Source organism: Furipterus horrens, unplaced genomic scaffold (genome assembly GCF_987537825.1).
Source record: "Furipterus horrens unplaced genomic scaffold, mFurHor1.1.pri manual_scaffold_8, whole genome shotgun sequence".
NCBI classification, from domain to species: domain Eukaryota; kingdom Metazoa; phylum Chordata; class Mammalia; order Chiroptera; family Furipteridae; genus Furipterus; species Furipterus horrens.
The window spans coordinates 60,694,466-60,715,913 of NW_028327178.1; the positions used below are offsets into that span (position 1 = coordinate 60,694,466).

The 21,448-nt window shown below is 40.9% G+C and overlaps 2 protein-coding genes across 2 annotated transcripts in view; one reads left to right on the forward strand and one right to left on the reverse strand.

Moving 5' to 3' along the window:
* The window catches only part of LOC150003019 (ras-related protein Rab-7a), a 114,221-nt gene that overhangs the window by 226 nt on the left and 92,547 nt on the right, over positions 1-21,448 (forward strand). The gene's annotated exons all lie outside the window — the stretch shown is intronic.
* LOC150003020 (uncharacterized) lies at positions 121-20,438 on the reverse strand. The gene is made up of 2 exons (XM_090285014.1): positions 19,892-20,438; positions 121-512 (listed from the first exon to the last, which is right to left on the reverse strand). Exons 1-2 carry the CDS (start codon positions 20,436-20,438, stop codon positions 121-123), a joined length of 939 nt encoding a protein of 312 aa, XP_090141140.1.

Genomic DNA, 21,448 nt, shown 5'->3' on the forward strand with positions numbered 1-21,448 from the left:
CCCGCAGGCTGCCTGGTCCCATCCCCCTCTTCAGCTTCTCGGCCGCCAAGGCCTCGCGTCATTCCCTTCTTGGGCAGGCTCTGGGTCCGGCAGGGGCCTCGCGGGGAAAGGCCGCGTCGCTCAGGGCCCAGGAGCAGGGAGAGTTAAGAGGTCGCCGGCTGTGACCTCTGGCCGGGTTGCCGACCCGGGGCCTGTGGTCACCGACACCTTATTTACTCGTGGTGTCAAGACCGGAGACATGGGAAGATTTCCTGACTTGTGTGGCCGCCGGCCGCAGGGCACTGGGAGCCCTGTGCCCGTGGCGGAACGCGCTAGGCGGTTGCTTTTCTTGGAGCAGGGAGCCGGAGGGCGTCGGGTCCGATCCCCAACTGTGGTGTCGGGGGTCGCGACCCAGGCGCCACCATTCTCGCGGGCACTGATCAAATCGCCCACGTCTAAGTTACGTTCCCATCTGTCTTCATTTGAACAGCCTGACGCTTTTAGTGCTTGAAGTTCCGTGACAGCAACTGAATCTAGGCGGTGAGTCAGGTCACATGCACGGGGCTGGCCTCAAACACTTGTGTACATGTGACACGCCTCTGGCTGGGAGGCAGGGAACGTTTTATCATAAACATGTTAAGGTAAATTTTGAAAGAAGTTTTCAAACTTGCTGGGAGGAAGATTGTAGTTGGCTTTAGAACTGTGTTTGAATACCACTTGCGTCAGGAGCCTCTTACTTGCATAATGGTACCTAAAATTGGGAAACTTGAATAATAATGGCAAACATTCGTGCACTTAAGAGTATGCTGGGCAGTGTTGCAAGACCTTCGCACAGATTATATTTAATTCTCTGAGCAGCCATTATGAAGTAGTATTATTGTGCCTGTTTATAGATAGGGAAATCAGAGAACAGAGGTTAAGTCATTTGTCTTAAAGTCTCACAGCTAGTAAATTATGGAGCTGAGATTCAAGCCCAGGCAGTCAGATTCCAGAGCACTATACTCTCTGGGTTGTATTGCTTTCAGATGCCCCTGAGGCTTGTGATTTATCTTTGGGCACCTGCCCCTCTCCCTCTCTATGCCTCCTTTCTTTCCTAGTGATGTCATTTGAAAGCCTGCTTTGGTAACATTAGTTCTACCATAAAGCCTTAAGATATTCCGATTTCGGTTGTGACTTTTAACACATCTTTTTGTAGTGTAATGCCAGTAAATTATGAGTTCTAGAATGCTAGCAAAGTACTTGAGGTTTGAAAAGTTTTGTTACCTAAATCTTTTGTCAAATGAGATAGGCCTGGCAATCCTGCCATGTCAATCTTTCCTACAGCCTTGGTACATAATGTCTAGCCAGTTGGTTCTTCCTGTTGAAAATGCTACAGGTAACCCCCATATAACACGTTTGTTAAGGTTCCTAACAAATGCCGTGTTATTCGAATCTGTTATACGAAACTAAGAACTAGTACAAAAAGGGGGGTTAGTTTCCAAAAATTTTAAAAACATACTATTATATTTTTGTAATTAAGAGAAAATATCTTTATTAAAGCAATTTTCATTAAAAGTATTACATATTAATATGAATTAAGTAATGTTTTCATCATCACTACTAAGCTCCATTAACCGAATGCATTTTTTTGACAAGATATCTTCATCCTCTGAACTTTCTTCAGCATTATCCTGATTTTTTTTGCAAAAATTCTGTTATTTTTAGATTGCTTGCTTTTAGCTGAGAGATCATTTAGCAAATGTGTTACTAGTGTAGACCTCTTTGGAGATTTATTCAAAGCTAATCAAATAACCAAAACCTTTTTGCTTCACTTGGCTGTGAGCTCAGGAGTTGAATTCAAGGACACACTTTACTATAAAGCAATGCTCTTTGATTATAAGATTTAGGGGCAAAAATCAAATAAAAATAAAAATACTGCCCCAAGTTGTTGCTAAAAATTACCAGGAGTGATATACTAAAGAAAAACAACAACAACAACAACAACAACTAAAAACAAAAAAACCTCTGGCTGGTGTGGCTCAGTGGGTTGAGCACCGGACTGCGAACCAACGGGTCGCCAGCTTGATTCCGTCAGGGCACGTGCCTGGGTTGCAGGCCAGGTCCCCAGTTGGGGGCACACAAGAGGCAGCCACACATTGATGTTTCTCTCCCTTATTTTCTCCCTCCCTTCCCCTTTCTATAAATATAAATGTTTAAAAAAATATATATATTTTTAGTGTCGTCTCCTACATTCCACCTTTCTGTTTGTTTATGCATGTAGTTCTACCATAAATGCAAATTCAAATCCCCTTTAAAGAAGAGGGAGCCAGTCCTGGATAGTGTGACTCAATTGACTGAGTGCTGGACTGCAAACCAAAAGGTTGCCAGTTTGATTCCCATCAGGACACACACCTGGGTTGCAGGCCAGGTCCTAGTTGGTGGGGTGCAAGAGGCAGCTGACAGATGTTTCTCTCACAAATCGATATTTCTCTCCTTCTCTCTCTCCCTCCCATCCCCTCTCTCTGCAAATAAATAAATAAAACCTTAGAAGAAGCCAGAACAGTTGTGGGAGATGGGTGACACAGGTTCTATCTAGGATGACACAGGTACTGTGCCTGGAAGGCACTACGTTAAATTTTTTTCTTCAGCTGAAGATAAAAATCCAGCATGCCAAATGTGCCTTTGTTCAAAGAGCACTGCAACAGCTAGGACATGAACTACCTCCTGTGTCAACAAGAAAATGCCACCAGAGCAAAAGGAGAAACAAGTTTATTGTTGAAGGTTATTCTTCAAAAACCATGATCAATTAGAAACTGCAATATTCTCTTCCATGCTCTCTTCAAGAGCAAACCATACAGATGTTGCTAAAATAAACAAAGCCTTTAAGTTAGCGAGAACAGCAGACTGGATAACCATGGATTCACTTACAGAGATCAGAAACAACTCCTCTTTCCAAAAGCCTCAAGTTCTACCACCAAGCCGTTCCACAACAGAACGCCTGGCCATGATCACTCACCATTTTTCAATTTCTTGTGGATAGGAAAAATGCCTGTCTACCTGGGTCAACATCTAGCAATGACTGATACACAGTAGAAACTGGAAACAATTGATGAATAAATGAAAAGGTGCTTATCATTACTGCTCTACATTTCCATATTACTTAAGGTTACCATACATACTACTTAGGGGAGGGATGCAACCCCCCCCCACCCCCCAAAAAACAACCAATTATCTTCCGGAGGGCCTCCCTCGTAGTACAGGCTTCTCCTGCTAGGTGAGTGTTCTAGAAACCCATCTTTATCAGTGTAGCAGCTGTTGTTGTGAGAGGCTACATTCAGATTCACTGAATTTTTTTGAAGAATCTTTCAACACGTTTGCCCATTTCATGATGGGCAATTCACAAGTGTACCTGCGAATACTGCACTTGAGTGTTCAGCAGCCTTTGAACAAAAATGGCAGGACCCTCATGCCCCACCCTTCCTATTCACCTGATCTCACACTGAAGGACTCTTGTTTCCCTAGATGAAAACAATACTTAAAGGGAAATATTTTGCCAACGTGGAAGAGGTGGGGGGCGGGAGGGGGGTAACAGCACAAGCACTAAAAGGCATCCAAATTGAGTTTAAAAACTTTTGAACAGTGGAAAAAAACGTCTCAATAGGTGTACTGCACCAAATAGAGTACTCTAACGGTGACTGAAGTTTAAACTTGTAAGAATAAATACACATTTTTTAATTAATAAATTCTATTTTTTGGGTCCCCTCTTGTAAATACATTAGACTGGGTAGCAAAGTTAAAAAAAGTTAGAATACCACAGGGTTTGAGTACTAAGCTTAAGCTTCGACAGTATCTTCAGAAGTACTTACAACTTACTTTCCAGCTTTTAGACTCAAATCTGAACAAGCTCTCCCAAGTCTGAAGAGAGAAAGATACTAATAGATTATTATTCCATGGATGAGAAATCATAAAGCTAATAAGCTGCTTAAGTCACAAGGAAGAGACAAGTGCCTATTCTTTTGGAAACCAAAGAGATATACAGATACCCCTGTATAACACGGTACTTCTATAACATGGCTTCGCTCTAACATGGTTAGAAATTAGGGAAACCCCCATATAACACGGTACTTTTACAACACAGTTTCGTTCTAACATGGTTAGAGAATTGGGGAAACTCCTGTATAAATCAGGGAAATCCCTGTACAATACTGAACGTGATAAGAGTTTTTAAGAGCAAATGATAACTCATTTAAAACTTTTCATTTGAGCACGTACAGCATATCAGTTTACTCTAAAAAAGCATAAAGAAAGGCCTAGACCTAGCCAAACAGTCAGTCATATTTCTTAAATGAAGATCCTTGCACTGAAAGGAGCACAAAGTTTAAGACAGAACTTCAAAGGTGCTTTGGGACAGTATTTTTATTTTTATTTGATTTTTGCCCCTAAATTTTATAATCAAAGAGCATTGCTTTATAGCAAAGTGTGTCCTTGAATTCAATTCCTGAGCTCACAGCCAAGTGAAGCAAAAAGGTTTTGGTTATTTGATTAGCTTTGAATAAATCTCCAAAGAGGTCTACACTAGTAACACATTTGCCCTTACATTTGACCATTAACCATTTTGTGAAAAGATGTAGCAAATCCAGACCCCAGACCACACACGTGTGACAATATTCTTATGTACTGTTCCTCTCTGGGCTTTGACATATTTACCGTTATTCCTGTGATTAATTATCTAATGTTCCATCTGTGTAATTCAGCATTGACCAGATACTGGATTTATACAGGAGTTATAGGCAAGGTCTTCCAGGTAAGTAAGGAGAAGAGTCCTCCTAGTAAGACTAAAGAATGGTTCCCCTTGGTACTGATGTCATGCTCTGAAGGAGACTGAAACTCCAGAAATTAACTGCTACCTTCCATTTTGTAGCTACTGATTTTCTGTTCACTCTTACTTCCCATGTAACATTGTCATTGTATTCTCAGGCATTCATTCCTCTGTGTTATTGAACACTTATCTGTTAATGCTATCAAATAGATCTCTATGCTATATGCAGTTTGCTGCAGCAACATTCTGCAGTGTGTCCATATCTTACAGTTATTTCACTTCACATCTTCCCTCTGTTTTCTGCTTTTTCCTTCCCACATATGTGTTAATACAGAAAAGTAGTTTGCATTTATGTTTTAAAACTTTTTAATGGTGATTGTGATAAAAGTGATGTGGTGGGGTAAACCAGAACAGGCTTTTTAGCAGTTTTTCTGACTAGTTTCAATTTTAGTACTCCAGTCTGTGATTTCAAAATTAAATTTAAGAATAGCTACTTGCAAAATGTCTCTTTAGGGAAGGCAGAGAACTTGGGTGTTGGTTCTAGGGGTGACATACAGAATTGACCTTGCTCATTTGCCTGAAGATGCAGTACTTAATGCAGGGGACCTCAAGGCTTCACTAGGGCTCTCTGTTTTGGTGATGTCATCACTGCTGTGAAGATCAGTCTGACTGATTCTTCTGTCCATTTACTGGTCGCCTAGGACTGCTTTATGTCAATACAGAGCAAATCTGAGGAAGCATAAGCATGTTAAGGGAGACCTTGGCACCCGGGCAATGTTAGGAATTCTGTAACCTTGCTTGACTCTTAAATGCACTTGTGTGACTGCTGCCAGATACAGTGAAGGAGCTTCTGTTTTCCCTTCTCTTTCAAGTAAAGATGGCTTGCTTCTTACTACTGGCTTTCCTGGGGTTATCCAGCTCAGTTCAGGAATCCTTGAAAAATTACATTGTGGCTCATCTGAAATTAATGCGGAATAATATTGAATGTAAACTGTAATTGAAATATTTTTAGTTACTCTCTTACAGTTGTCCCAATTTTTCCAACTTTGCCCTACTCCACCCATTACCCTGCCTGCTCCCACAGTCACTTCCCACACTGTTGTTCCTGACCGCGGGTCAGTCATGTATGTTTTTTGACTAATCACTTCCCCTTCTTCCCACCATTATCCCCCTCCCCGCCCCTCTGGTCACTGTCAGTTTGTTCTATGTTTCCATGCTTGTGTTTCTATTCTGCTAGTTAATTTTGTTCCTCTTATAGGTGAGATCATATTTGTCTTTCACCAACTGGCTTATTTCCCTTAGCATGATCTCCTGTTCCCGTCCATGCTGTCACAAAAGGCAGGAGTTTCTTCCTGCTTTCTGTTGCATAATATTCCGTTGTATAAATGTACCACGTATTTTGATCCACTAATTTACTGATGGGCACTTAGGCTGTTTCGAGCACTTGGTTATTATAAGTAATGCTGCTATGAACATAGGGGTGCATAGGTTCTTTTGAATTGGTGATTTGGGGTTCTTAGGGTATATTCCCAGCAGCAGAATCACGGGGTCAAAAGGCAATTCCATTTTTAGTTTTTTGAAGAAATTCCATACTGTTTTCCACAGTGGCTGCACCAGTCTTCATTACCACCAACAGTGCACTAGGGTTCCCTTTTCTCCACATCCTCGCCAGCACTTGCTGTTTGCTATTTATTAATGATGGCCATTCTGACAGGTATGAGGTGATATCTCATTGTGGTTTTAATTTGCATCTCTGATGGCTAGTTATGTTGAGCATCTTTTCATATGTCTATGGGCCATCTGTATGTCCTTCTTGGAGATGTGTCTAATCAGTTCTTTGCCCACTATTTAATTGGATTTTTTGTCTTACTGGTGTTGAGTCATATGAGTTCTTTATGTTTTTGGAGATCAAACTCTTGTCCATTGTATCATTGGCAGATACATTCTCCCATACTATTGGTTCCCTTTTCATTTTGATGATGGTTTCTTTAGCTGTGCAGAAGCTTTTTAATTCGATGTAGTCCCATTTGTTTATTTTTTCCTTTTTATGTCCCTTGCCCTAAGAGGCATATCGGCAAAAATACTGCTACGTGGGATATCTGAAATTTTACTGCCTTTGTTTTCCTCTAGGACTTCTATGGTGTCACAACTTACATTTAACTTTTTTATCCATTTTGAGTTTATTCTGGTGTATGGTGTAAATTGGTGGTCTAGTTTCTTTTTCTTTTTTTAATGAACCAGTCCAATTCTCCCAACACCATTTATTGAAGAGGCTATTTTTACTCCATTGTGTGCTCATTCCTTCTTTGTCAAGTATTAATTGACCATAGAGACAAGGGTTTATTTCTTGGCTCTATTTTGTTCCATTGATCTATGTTTCTTAAAAATTTTTAAAGATTACATTGAAAGTAAATAGCTATATCATTGGTCTTCAGTCTTTTTATGCAATTTAAAAAGTTTTGTTTCCATTTGACAAACCTCCCACAACTGTTCTAGCTCCCTCTCCTTTAAAAGGGGCAAACCTTTTATTTTGAGTTATTTGAGAATACATGGCAAGACTGTTATAAATTAACCTTTAAAATAACCCTATGGTAACAACATAAACTTTATGAAAAATAGTGCCTGTTATACAATATCTGTCCAGAAGCTATCCAGCCATGTAATATAAAAAATAGAGACATTAAATGAAGAAGATACAAGGTACAAGGAACATTGACACCTCAGTTCCCTTTAATGTAGACACCTTGGGATCTCACACAGTTCTCAGCTGCCCCGCCGTATTTTCCTGAATCTCCTCAGAGGTCTGAAATCTCTTCCCTTTCAAAGGTGATTATAGTTTTGGGAAAAGCCTGAAGTCCCAGGGTGCCAATCTGGGCTGTAGGGGGGCTGAGTCGCCTGGGTGATTTGATGTCTCACTAAAAAAACTCTGCTTGAGTCATGATGCATGAGGAGATGTGTTGTTGTGATGAAGCTGCCAGTTACCGGTTGCTCATAGCTGCTGCCTTCCTAATCCAAACAGTTTCCATGGAGGAATGTTCAAGCTTAATGCAAAATTTGATTTAGATTTATTGCTCTACTTGCTCAGTCATTTTGAATGCAATGACCACACAGTACACAGGCTCACTCAATGGCGCCTACCACCCCCACTGACTAGTACAGTAAAGGCGTCATTGTTCACACCTGCACATTCCAGTCTACTCTCCTTGGCTGCCAGGTTACGTTGATGTCACACAAATTGTTCTTGTTATATTAATGATAGTACTTTTTATGGAAAGACCGTGGTATATGGTATTTAATCAGTCTACTAGCAATTCTCTGTGCACTCGGGAGCCCTGAAATAATTCTGGGTCATCTGGGCAGCCCACAGGTTAAGAGCCATTCTTAAATTCTCTCACCGGTGACATTCATTTGATGGTTGTTAAAGACCATTAATGTTTTGTAGAAATCTTTCTACACAATACTTATCTTTAGATGCTTTTTTAATATTTGTGTAGTGCTTAAATTTGCATAGGATTTCATTTAATGCTCACTGCAACTGTGTCTGAGATAGCTGAGGCTGGGTACTCAGGTGGCCCGGCTACTAGAATGCTAATCTAAGTCCGCCTAGCTCATGGTCTTCCTGAAGCACCATCCTGCTTTTTTGATTATACACGATTACGATAAAGTCCTCAATATTTGACTGCTTATAAAAAGTGTATCTTTCTCCCACTATTATTTAAATGACATTTCTCTTTTGCTGATTATTAAATCTGTCAGTTCTTAGGGGGAGGGAAAGATAGGAAAAATATAGAAGTAAAAAAAAGAAAAATTAGGTTCACTACGTAGAGGAAGACCAAGGTATAAACTGGTTAATTTCTTCCTATGAATATATACTTTAATAGTTTTCTTTAATGAAATTGAATAAAAAATATGGTATGAAAATTTAACTGGGGAGGGGACTGGAGACTCTTGGATCCTTTGACCTTTAGGTCGTCGTCGTCGTCATCGGCAGCCATCCGTCTCGAGAGACGATGGTGTAGCTTCTTAAGAGTCTATCTGCACCTCCGAGAATGGTTGTGCAGTCCGACTCAGGAGTGACACGGTATCTGTCTCCTCCCGTGTTGAATCGACATCTTGCGATGACGCTGGAGTGTCCTCTCCAGTGGAGCTGAAGCTACAGAGCCTGGGCAGGGTGATATGGAGGGTCTGCTGTTGCCCATGCCCATCCGTCTCGAGAGGCAATGGTGTAGCTTCTTAAAAGTCTATCTGCACCGCCAAGAATGGCTGTGCAGTCCGACTCAGGAGTGACACGGTATCTGTCTCCTCCCGTGTTGAATTGACATCTTGCGATGACGCTGGAGTGTCCTCTCCAGTGAAGCTGAAGCTACAGAGCCTGGGCAGGGTGATATGGAGGGTCTGCTATTGCCCATGCAGCAGACCCCCCCTCTCTTCGCAGCTGAAGGGTCCAAGGGAAAGACGGAGTCAATACAGCTTGGCTTCAGGTGCGCCGCAGGAGTTGCCGGTGTTGACTACAACGTCGAACCGCCTTAGGGACTCCGGCTCCGGATTTTCTGTCGGGGTTTACTCCCTTAGCCTTTCCCCTGAAGAGGTATGCCGCAAGGCAGCGGAGGTTTTTTGGAGTCAGAGTTTTCCTTCTCTGATGTGCCCTGACTGGAAGATCGAACCTTTAGGACTTCTGATAAATACTCAGTGATGAAAAGCTGGAGATTATCTCCTTGGGATCATGTGACTAGCTGTATTTTTCAAATATTTAATGACAATAGGTAAATAACCTCATGCATCCACTTTCAGAGTAAGGTTTATTTGCCATGGTGACACTGAAGAAGTAGAATGTTGCTTTTATTTTTAAGTAATTTGTCATTTCTGTATATTAGTAAACTTTAAAGTAGAACATACATTCATAAAAACAGACAAATAAGGAACTTGAACCATTTCCATAAACTCAAAGCCCCCTTGTGCCTCCTTCAAGTCATTTTCATCCTCTCCTCCCAGGGTAATAAGTCTGCTGAATTTTAACACTATTAATTTTGCCTAATTTGGACTTTGTATAAATGGAATCATACACTGTGTACTCTTCTGCATCTGTTTTCTGTGACGCAATATTGTTTGTGAGATTTTGTGTTGAGTGTAGATGTAACTCCATTTTTATTGCTCAGTAATATACTATAATGTACTTATTAACTTATTAATGGGCATTTTAGTAGTGTGTAATTTATTACTGTTGCAAATAAAGCTGTATGAGTACACATTTCCATTAGGTTAATGTAGAGGTGTGGAAAGCCGAGGTTTAGGCTGCGTATCTGTATTCTTTTGCTAGGGCTATAGTAACAAATACCGCAGACTGGGTGGCTTAAACAATGAAAATTAGTTCTTCCATAATTCTGGTGTTGGCAGGGTTGGTTTCTTTAGAAGCCTTTCTTTTTGGCTTGCAGATGGCTGTTTTCTACCAGTGTTTTCATATTCTCTATAAATGTCTGTGTTGTAATCTCTGTATCTTACAAAGACATTAATCATTTTGATTAGGGCTCACCCTCATGACCTAATCTTAATCTCCTTTAAAGTCTCTATCTCCAAATACTACAGTCACATTCTGAGGTATTGGGGGTTAGGACTTACACATACGGAATTTGGGGGACAGAGTTCAGCCCATAACAGTATTATTTCGCTTTGGTAGTTGTTTCTAATTTTCTAAAGTTGTACCAATTTACCCTCCCACCAGCAGTGTATGAGAGTTCCACATATCCCACATCTTTGCTAACTTGTTATTTTCTGTCTCTTGTTTTTGTTCCTCTGGTGGGAGCCTGTTTCTTCATGCCTCCATTCAGTACCAGCATAGACAGTCCTTGAGAGTGTGGGAAGGTTTTCATTGGAGCAAAATTTGTTATAGTTTGAGAGTAAACGCTTCTGAAATCCATTTGGGTTTAGAAAAGCAGAATGGCTTTCCCTGACTGGTGTGGCTCAATGGATTGAGTGCCCATCTTGTGAGAAACGCTCACAATAAAAACTGGGACACAGGACTTGAGCAGTAAAGCGAGGCCTTTATTCACGAGCCTGCAGAGCCGGGCGCACCCTCACAGCCAGGAGAATGTTAGCCAGGAGAATGTTCGCGCCAAGTAGACAAAGGAAACTGGTTTTATAGTCTTAGCTTCCTCACCCTGAAATTGCCACCCTAAAGTGATTATCTTCCTTGCCCTAAAATTGAGAGCGATTAGCTTCCCCACCCTAACGCAATTAGCTTCCCCCTCCCCTCTCCTTCTTCCCTGTTTCTCCATTACTGGTTACTCCAGAGTTACAATCTAACACGGTTGTCTAAATGCCTCTATTGTGATTTGTAGATATGCCAGTGCTGTCAACTCCCCTCTCAGAGACCCTTTAATTTCATTTGCCCTTTGTTATTGCTGATTTTGTACTGGTTTGGGAGTCACTATGTCCTTGTTTCTTACAATCTGCAAATCAAAAAGGTTGCTGGCTCGAATCTGTGAGAAACGCTCACAATAAAACACCGGGACACAAGACTTGAGCAGCAAAGTGAGGCCTTTTAATTCACAAGTCTGCAGAGTCAGGTGCACCCTCATCCAGGAGAATGTGTGTGCAAAGTAGTCAAAGAAAACTGGTTTTATACTAATGAGATTAGCCCCCCCTCCCCTCTCCTTCTCCCCCGTTTCTCCATTACTGGTTAATTAGGGTTCACAATCTTAACGCCATTAACTACTTAACTCAGGGTGTGATTTAGTAAGGGTTATCTAGTTATAGGTCTATCTCCAATTTACTTGTGGAAGTTATCTAGCTAAGTCTTTCCATTTCTCTGTGTTTAGTGACAACAATCTTCCTCTTTTTGATCCCAGAGATGTGTGAGGAGCTGTCATTTCCTTGCCCCCTTTCCATGATTCATCTGTTAATTATCTCCTACTGGTTTAAGAGTCACTGGCTTGCTTCTTTATCCCAAACAATTCCCAGTCAGGGCACATGCTTGGGTTGCGAATTCAGCCCCTGGTTGTGGTGCATATGAGAAGCAACTGATCAATGTTTGTCTCCCTTCTTTTCTCCCTCCTTTCCCTCTCTCTAAAAATAAATAAAATCTTAAAGAAAAAGAAAAAAAATGGCTTCAGTCTGATGAACTATTAGCCCTTCATAGTTGCTCTTGTGTATTAATTTTTGCCTTTGTAAGCTGGATCCATTTCTAGTGGTGTTATTGACATCAAAATATCATCTGTGGGGTATAAACCTAGCCATAGTAGACAGTGCTTTCATTCAAATTCTTTTAAGTCTGACACTTGAGTATGTATTCCGTAACACATATGATAGAAGTAATTCTCTTTTGCATGTTTTGACTAATAATTTAGATATTAGGGTTTGCTTTTTCTTTTCTGGTTGGAATATTATTACATGACTTTGACTCTCCCCCATTCTAACATCTTGAGGGCAGGGATAAATCATTATTCTAGAATGGATCTTGAAATGTTAGTCAACTTAAAAGATATTTTCCAGTTCTAACTTTGGACAATAAGTTACTATTTGTAGCATATCAGTTATGCTTCTAAGCCAGTGATTAGTATGTGTAGCTTTCCTGAATGATAAACTATATGTTCTGTATCCATCTGACAGATTTTTATTGTGTGCTGTAAGAAAACACTGCTGGCAGTGTATAAAATAAAAAGCACTGGAGGTTTAGTAATTGTGAAGACAAGGCAGGTAAGAGTCATAAAAATAGCTTAAAGAAAATGTTACAGGATAAATTTATTTGGAAGGGAGACTTGGGAAAGTCATTACAGTTGGAGGGAAGGCATAGCAATTGAATGGAGGTAGGGAAATGGTAAGACAGATGAAGGGACTGCAGTATTTCCAATTTGGGAATAACTGTATGTGTGGGGACCAAATTGGGGGAGGGAGGGGAGGATAGGCACTTGAATGCCATGTTAAATGGTTGATATTTAAAAGTATCAGCCAAAGTGATATTTCACTGGATAATGCTAGGACAGGATAGGTTTTGGTGTCCTAATATGGATCAATAATGGTTTTGATGTTTCTTATAATTTATCTAAAGAAATATATCTAGAGATTGGTGGGGATAGGCTGAAGTAAAAATATTGTGCTTAAACCGTCAAAGATGTGCTTCCTCAGCAGTGCCTTTAGTACAGGTTATAAGTTAAAAGAGTAGGAGCTGGACTTCCGGCCAAGATGGAGGCCTAGACAGACACCCTTCGTCTCCCTCCATAACTAAGAAGGAATACAACTATCTCAAAACTAGAGACAACCAGAAGTTCCAGAAAATGGAGCTGCATGGAAGTCCAACAAACAAAGATATAAAGAAGAAATACATATCCAGAGAGAGAGGAGGGGCAGAGCCAGGGTGGAGAGGATGAGTGTGGTGTTGGCAGCAGCGGCAGCAGGCTGGCAGAAAGCAGTCACATGTTTTAAAAAGCAGGGACGGATACCTAGAGAGTGCTCCCAGCTCAAGACCAGACCACACAGCTCATAGTTCCAACACCAGGGAAAACAAAGCCTCATTGCTTCTGAAAGTGAAAACCAGTGGGGGTTGGAGCGGAGGAAGAAACTGCTGGTCTTTTAGTAGAGTCTGCTTATTTAAAGGGCTTCTACGGTCTAGAATGTCCGCAGACCCACCCACTCTGGGAATTACAGCCAGGGTATCAGCTAAAGGCACCAGTCCCATACGGAAGTGGGAGAAGTGCCTGGAAAAGGGGCGAGTGCTGAGCAAGTGGCGTTGTTCCCTCTTAGACCCCTCACCCACATACAACGCCACAGTGTAGTGAAACAGGTCGCCCTATACTGACAAATAACTAAGGCTCTGCCCCTTACAACATAATCGGTGTGACACAGAGCAAACAAACACAGGAGCCTTGCCGGGATGAGGAGACAGAAGTATGACCCAAAACAAGGAATGGATCAAGGTTCCAGTGGGAGAACTAAGCGATGAGATAGCCAACCTAACATACGAGGAGATAGCCAATCTAACAGACGTAGAGTTCAAGACACTGGTGATAAAGATACTCACAGGCTTGAAAGATATGCCTAAGTACAGCAGATGCATAAGGGAAGAAGTGAAGGCTATACTAAATGAAACAAAGGAAAATCCACACAAAACCAACGGTGAAGGGAAGGAAACCGGGCTTCAAATCAATGATTTGGAATATAAGGAAGAAAAAAACAGTCAACCAGTACAGGATGAGGAAACAAGAATTGAAAAAAATGTGACAGGCTTAGGAACAGCTGGGACAGCTTTAAATGTGCCAACATCCAAATCATAGGGGTACCAGAAGGAGAAGAGGAAGAGCAAGAAATTGAAAGCTTATGTGAAAAAATAATGAAACAAAACTTTCCAAATTTGACGAAGGAAATAAGACATACCAGTCCAAGAAGCACAGAGTCCCAAACAAGCTAGACCCAAAAAGGACCACACCACGACACATCTTAATTAAAATGCCAAAGGTTCAAGATAAAGAGGGAATCTTAAAAGCAGCAAGAGAAGAGCAGAGTTACCTACAAAGGGGTTCCTATAAGACTATTGGTGGATTTCTCAAAAGAAACTTTGCAGGCAAGAAGTATTCAATGTGATGAAAAGCAAAGACATACAACCAAGATTACCCTATCCAGTAAAGCTTTCATTTAGAATAGAAGGGCGGATAAAGTGATTCCCAGACAAGGTAGAGCTACAGGAGTTCATCATCACCAAGCCATTATTATAAGAAATGTTAAAGGGACTTATTTAAGAAAAGGATTGAAACTATGAACATTAATATCACAATGAACTCAGAACTGTCAACAACTGAATCTAAAAAATAAAAACAAAATTCAATTAAGCAAACTAGAATAGGAACAGAATCATAGGTATGGGGATCATTTGGAGGTTTATCAGCTGTGAGGAGGTAGGGGAAGAAATGGGGAAATGGTGCAGAGATTAAGAGGCATAATTGGTTGGTACAAAAGAGACAGGGGGGAGAGTTAAGAATAAAATAGGAAAGGGTGAACCCAAAGAACTTACTGCACGACCCATAGACATGAACTAAGGGTGTGGGATTGCTGTAGGGAAGGGGGGGTACTGGGTGGAGGAGAGCAAAGGGAAAAAAATTGGGACTACTGTAACAACATAATTAAAATATACTTAAAAAAAAAAGTGTGGGAGCTAGTTTGGGGGATGGGATGGAGGAAGAGAGCAGTTAGTTTGGTTTTCCTTTAGCCAGCCAGCCAGCCCATGTGGGCTCCTCATAGTAATTTATGGGCAGTGTGTTTTAGTGGGTAAATGTCTGAGATGATCTAGGGTTGATAGCAAAAGCTTTAAACTATTGAAAATAGTTCTGTGTAACTGTTTTATTAGGTATCTGCTTTCCCGTCTGTCATAGTAAAAAAGTGGTGGGGGGTGGGGGGAGAAGGCACTGTCATCCTGGCCTCTTATTAAAAGACTCTTAAATCTTGATTTGGTACCTGCATTTAGAAAGCTTGAGAACAGTAGGAGCATCCTACTCAATCTATTGATATGGGCTGCAAAGTCCTCTTAACAAAAATTGCTTTCCAAGGAACTTGTTTCTTTATGAAAGTTGCCTTAGTTTTTCCCCTCCCCACATGAATGTGATACCTGAAACAAAGTATATATATAAACAATCTTTTACATTTTATAGAGCTCAACTGTTAGCCTATATAAGCTTCAGTTCAAAGTTCAAACTAATCAATTTGAGTTTTCACCATCTTTTTTTCAGATTACAGAATGGCCTGAAAGGCCCTGCTCAATACTGTGGAGTCCCGGAGTTGGAGTAGTGGGACTGGGACTCACACACTCATTTGGCAGATTTCTTTAACCCTAATAGTGGTGAGAAGAATAGGAAGAATAGTGTCCTCTACGTAAAATTTATTTTTCAGTTTTAAGTTTTTTGTTTTTGTTTTTTAAAGAAGGATGCTTTGACTCTTATGTTTCTTTTGAAATGTAAATTTCCAGGTAGTGGATTTTCAAGCATTATCTGACTGACTAGGCTAGGTTATTTTGTGGTAACAAATAATCTTAAAATGGTGGGTAACTGCACAGGTTTATTTTCTGCTTATGCAGCATGTTTAGCATGGGTTTCTAGGGGCTTTACATCATTCTTACTCTAGGTGAATGAGCAGCCACAATATGGAATATTGCTGGCTGTCTTGACAAAGTGTAAAAAGCTATTGGAATGTCTTGCTCCTGCAGAGTTGGAAATGTTGGGGGAAATGGTACTAGTTGGCTGGTAATTTGCTTTTATTTTTTATTTATTGATTGGAGAGAGAGTGACAAACATTGATTTTTGTTGTTCCATTTACATGTGCATTCATTGGTTGATTCTTGTATGATTCCTGACTAGGGATTAAACCCACAACTGCAGTTGTATTAGGACAATGCTGTAACCAACTGTGCTACCCAGCCAGGGCTTGGCTGGTGATTTAAATGTAAGAAAGATACCAGGCTACTCATCAACACCATTCTATCCTAAGAAATTGATTTCTTTTAAATAATTTATTTGTTTATTTTATTTTATTTTTTAGAGAGAGGGGAAAGGAGAAAGGGAGGGAGAGAAACATCACTGTGTGGTTGCCTCTCACTCGCGCCCCCAACTGGGAACCTGACGTGCAACCTAGTCATGTGCCCTAACTGGGAATCAAACCAGAGACACTTGGCTCATAGGCCAGCACTCAGTCCGCTGAGCCACACCAGCCTGGTGAAATACCTTTTGCATGAAGTAAGTGTGAATGAAATGATTGAGCCTGAGCCCTCTCTTGCTTTCCACAATTTCAATGTTGGAGTCATATAAGATTTACTACTGCCTTTTGCCCTGGCCAGGTGGCTTGATTGGAGCATAGTTCCATACACCAGAGGATTATGGGTTCGATCCCCAGTTGGGGTTTGTATGGGATGTGGCTGATTGATGTTTATCTCTTGCATCGATGTTTCTTTCTTCCTTCCTCTTTCTGTAAAATCAACGTATCCCCAGGAGAGGGTTAAAAAAACTTACTGTGTTTTTACTGGTTCCTCAATCCCTTTCCTCCGATATCCTTTTTGTAAAGTGCTATCACATAGTACTCATGAGTCCTATTCATTTACTGTGTTAAAAAACAAAAATCAACTGAATAACTTTTAAAGATCATCTTGGTTGTATTCAAAGTTTCATCTAGCAGATAGAATGGAGCTCTGAAGAGCTGTACAAAATGACTTTTATAAGGAAGAGAGATAGGTCAAGGAAGTAAACTAGAAAAGAGAAGATTATTTGGTGAGGTAACTGTTAATTAGGATATGGCAGTAGTCTGTCAAGGAGATTAACTCACTAGTGCTGAACAGGTAATTCCATATTGACTAGTTTAAGATTCTATTGCTGGGGGAAGCTAAAACTGTAAGTCAGGTATTTCTTGGTTTGGTGATTTGGGGCTTAGTACAAGTGGCTACATTTTGGGCTGGGTGGCTCTTTTTTTAAACACCTGTCCACCAAACTGGATGTTTTTTCATACCCCTTTGGTTGTGGCCTCCACAAACTAACTTGTCTTTCTGGCTTTGGCCTTCTTGATGCACATCCTGTATGTGTTGCCCTGAGTTGTTTTACTTACCTTTTGCATACTACACTTTATCTGTAAATTCCTCACATTATTTGAAATCAGTCAAGACAGCAGAGTAAGTAAATGTCATGCTTGCCTCTTTTCATGATTGCATCAAAATGGCAACGAAATTATAGAAAAACTACCCTAGAGAACCACCTGAAGACTAGGTTAACAACAGAACTCTTATAACTAAGGATATAAAGAAGCCACCTCAAGATAGGTAGAAGGGGTAGAGATACAGAAGGGGCTTCTATCCCCATGAGTGGCAGTTAAAAGTCAGGAGAGATACCTTGGCTGTGGAGATCCCCACTGAGGAACAAGGGATTCCAGCCCCACACCAGGCTTCCTAGCCAGGGAAGAGGAGTCCCTAGAACATCTGGTTGTTAAAATCAGTGGAGATTATATCAGAGTGAGATGGAGGACTGCTGTACACTGAAATGCCCTCTTAAAGGGCCTGCACACAGACTCACTATGGTCCAATGCTCTAGCAAAGGGGGGCAGCGTTTCGAAAAGTACCAGGGAAGGGGAAGTCCTTTCCTGGACTGAGCTCCTGGCAGACACTCTTGTTCCTTTGTTGAGCTCTCCCACCACCCAGCCTGCATGCCCAGGAGGGTATCAAATCTTGAGTCTCCAGTAAATTGCCTAACACCTTTGCTCTTCTTGCCCCACCCTGATGATTTCACTGAGACCCCACCTAACTCACGCAGTGGCCCCAGCCTACTTCAGTGGTTGTTTCTTACAAGTGGCTGACCTTGTACCCTGCTGTGGATTTGCCTAAAATCTCAAATGTCCACAAACCCCAAACAAGCAGCAACTGGCCTCAGTATGCTTGTATCTTTTATTAAGTGTCCCCAACCCTAGCACTAGTTACAGCTGGTGGCAGTTTGCAGCCTAACACCAGTAGTTACAAACCATAGATCGCTTTGTACCTCCTACCAGGAATCCCTGGGTCAGAAACAGGCAACAGCTGATCTGGGCCTGCAGTGGAGCCCCTCCCAAGAAGTGCTGGAACCAACACACCTAAGCGGCCTGCTTTAAACCAAAACAGAGCACCACCCAATTAGCTCCAAAAATGACACAGCGAAAGGGTGGACTCAACAGGCACCAGAGCCATGCTAGAATGATTCCTGCTCCATGCGGTCAGCTCCAACAGAACAGCTCATCAGCTGTAGTCTCAGCCACTCCTCACGGCACATCAGCCTGAGGGCCATTTCCACCCACTGACAAACCAGCAGCAGTCAAGGTTCAACTGTAATAGGAGAGCACACACAACCCATACAAGGGACACCCCTGGAGCAGCTGGCTCAGTTGACCAGGGCAACTGGGGCACTGGGTGCTACAGGATACCTACTACATAAGTTCACTGTGCCGAGCCTGGGTGATGTAGCACATCTGTATAGTACATAGAAACGCAGGAAAGCATCCAAAATGAGGAGACAAATATTTCCCAATTGAAAGAACAAGAACTAAACTCCAGAAAAAGAACTAAATGAAATGGAGGCAAGCAATCTATCAGTTATGCAAAGAAATAAAAATAGAAACTATAAAAAACCAGTTAGAATACAGTGACTATAATGAAGAATACATCAGATGGAATTAACAGCAGATTAGATGAACCAGAGGATTGAATTGGGTTGGAAGACAAGGTAGCAGGAAATAGCAAAAAGAAAAAAGAATTTTAAAAAATGAGGATAGTTTAAGGGACCTCTGGGACTGCATCAAGTATAAGAACGTTTTTGATTCAACCTATTTGAAGAAGTGAAAGAGAAGTGACAACTGACATTACAAAAATATAAAAAATTATGAGTATTATGAACAATTACTTCCCAACAAATTGGACAAGTGGAGGAAATGTATACATTTCTCAAAACACACAATTTTCCAAGACTGAATCAAGAAGAAACAAAATCTGAACAGAAAGGTACTTACTAATGGAGTTGGATCAGTAATCAAAAACCTCCCCAAGAAGCAAAAATTCTGGACCAGAAGGCTTCACAGGTGAATTTTACCAAACATTCAAAGAAGAATTATGCCTATTATTTGGAGGGAAGGCTCCAAAGCTCATTATATGGAGCCAGCATTACCCTGGTACCAAAATTAAAGACATTACAAAAAAGAAAATAATAGCATCAAAAATCTCTGGTGAACAGAGATGCAAAAATTCTCAAGAATGTATTAGCAAACCAAAATCAGCAATACGTTTTTAAAAATCACATACCTTGATCAGGTGGGATTTATTCCTGGGATGTAAGTTTTTCAGTATTCCGAAAGCAACTATGTGACACACCACATAAACTAAATGAAGGATAAAGATCATAACAATAGATGTAGAAAAAGCATTTGACAAAATCCAACATCCATTTATGCTAAAACTCAGCAAAGTGGGAGTAGAGGGAACATGTGCCAACAAAATAAAGGCTGTATATGACAAAACCCACAGCTAACATTATACTCAGTGGTGAAAAGCTGAAAAGGAATAAGATAAGAATGTCCACTTTCACCCCCCCCCCTTTTTTTTCAAGTATAACATTTTTATAGTTAGAATTAGCCAGCTGGACTCAGTCAAGATGATCCCAATTTTGTTGGCAACATTCAAAGCCTCATAGTGTGGAGCCAGTTGAACATGTGTCTTCTTCTCTCCATCAGGGCTGATCAGGGTGTTGACTTTGGCCATGTCAATGTCATAGAGCTTCTTTACAGCCTGTTTTATCTGGTGCTTGTTGGCCTTGACATCCATAGTGAACACAAGTGTATTTTTGTCTTCTGTCGTCTTCATGACTGACTTGGTTGTGAGGGGGAACTTGATGATAGCATAGTGGTCAAGCTTGTTTCTCCTGGGGGTGCTCTTCTGAGGATATTTAAGCTGCCTTTCGAGCTGCAGTGTCTTACGGAAGGTGGGTGACATGCAGATTTTCTTTCTTCCTTCCTTCCTTCCCGCGCCCCCCCCCCCCTTTTTTTTGTGGCTGTGGATGCATTTTAGCACTGCTTTCTTTGACTTCAAAGGCTCTGCCTTGGCTTTGGCTTTGGGAGGAGCAGGGGCTTCCTTCATATTGGGTGCCACCTTCGTGAAAAAGGCACTTTTACCACCTTCATTCAACATAGTGTTGGGAGTCCTAGTAGCTATAGCACTCAGACAAGAAAAAGAAATAAAAGGCATCCAGATTGGGAAAGAGGAAGTAAAACTAAAATGATTTTCAAATGACATGATATTATATATAGAGAACCCTAAATATTCCACCAAAATGAATTAAGTAGCAGGATACAAAACTAATATTTAGAAAATGGTTGCATTTTAATATACCAATAACAAACTATCAGAAAGAGAAATTTAAAAAGCAATCCCATTTAAAATTGCCTCAAAAAATATAATACCCTAATATGGTGAAGGAAATGGACATACAAGTCCAGAAAGCACAGAGTCCCAAACAAGATGGATGTAAAGAGGACCACATCAAGACACATCATAATTAAAATGCCAAAGGTTAAAGATGAAGAGCGAATCTTAAAAGTAGCATGGAAAAAGCAGATAATTAGCTGCAAAACAGTTCCCATTAGACTGTCAGCTGATTTCGCAAAAGAATCTTTGCAGGCGAGAAGGGACTGGCAAGAAGTATTCAAAGTGATGAAAAGCAGGGACCTGCAATCAAGATTACTCTGTCCAGCAAAGCTATCATTTAGAATGGAAAGGTAGATAAAGTGCTTCCCAGACAAGGCAAAGCTAAAGGAGTTTATCACCACCAAGCTATTATTATATGAAATGTCAAAGGACTTACTTAAGAAAAAGAAGATCAAAGTGAAGAACATTAAAATGGCAGTAAGCACATAACTATCAACAATTGAATCTAAAAAAAAAAAAACACTTAAGCAAACCAGCAGAACAGAAACAGAATCATAGATATGGAGAACATTGGGATGGTGGACAGTGGGGTGGGTATTCTGGGAGAATGGGGGGAAAGGTGAAGGTATTAAGAAGTAAAAATTGGTAGTTAGAGAATAGGCAGGGGGATGTTAAGAGCAAGTGTAGGAAATGGAGTTGCCCAAGAATTTTTATGCATGACACAGCACATGAACAAAGGAAGGGGGTTCACCGGAGGGAATGGGAGTTTGCTT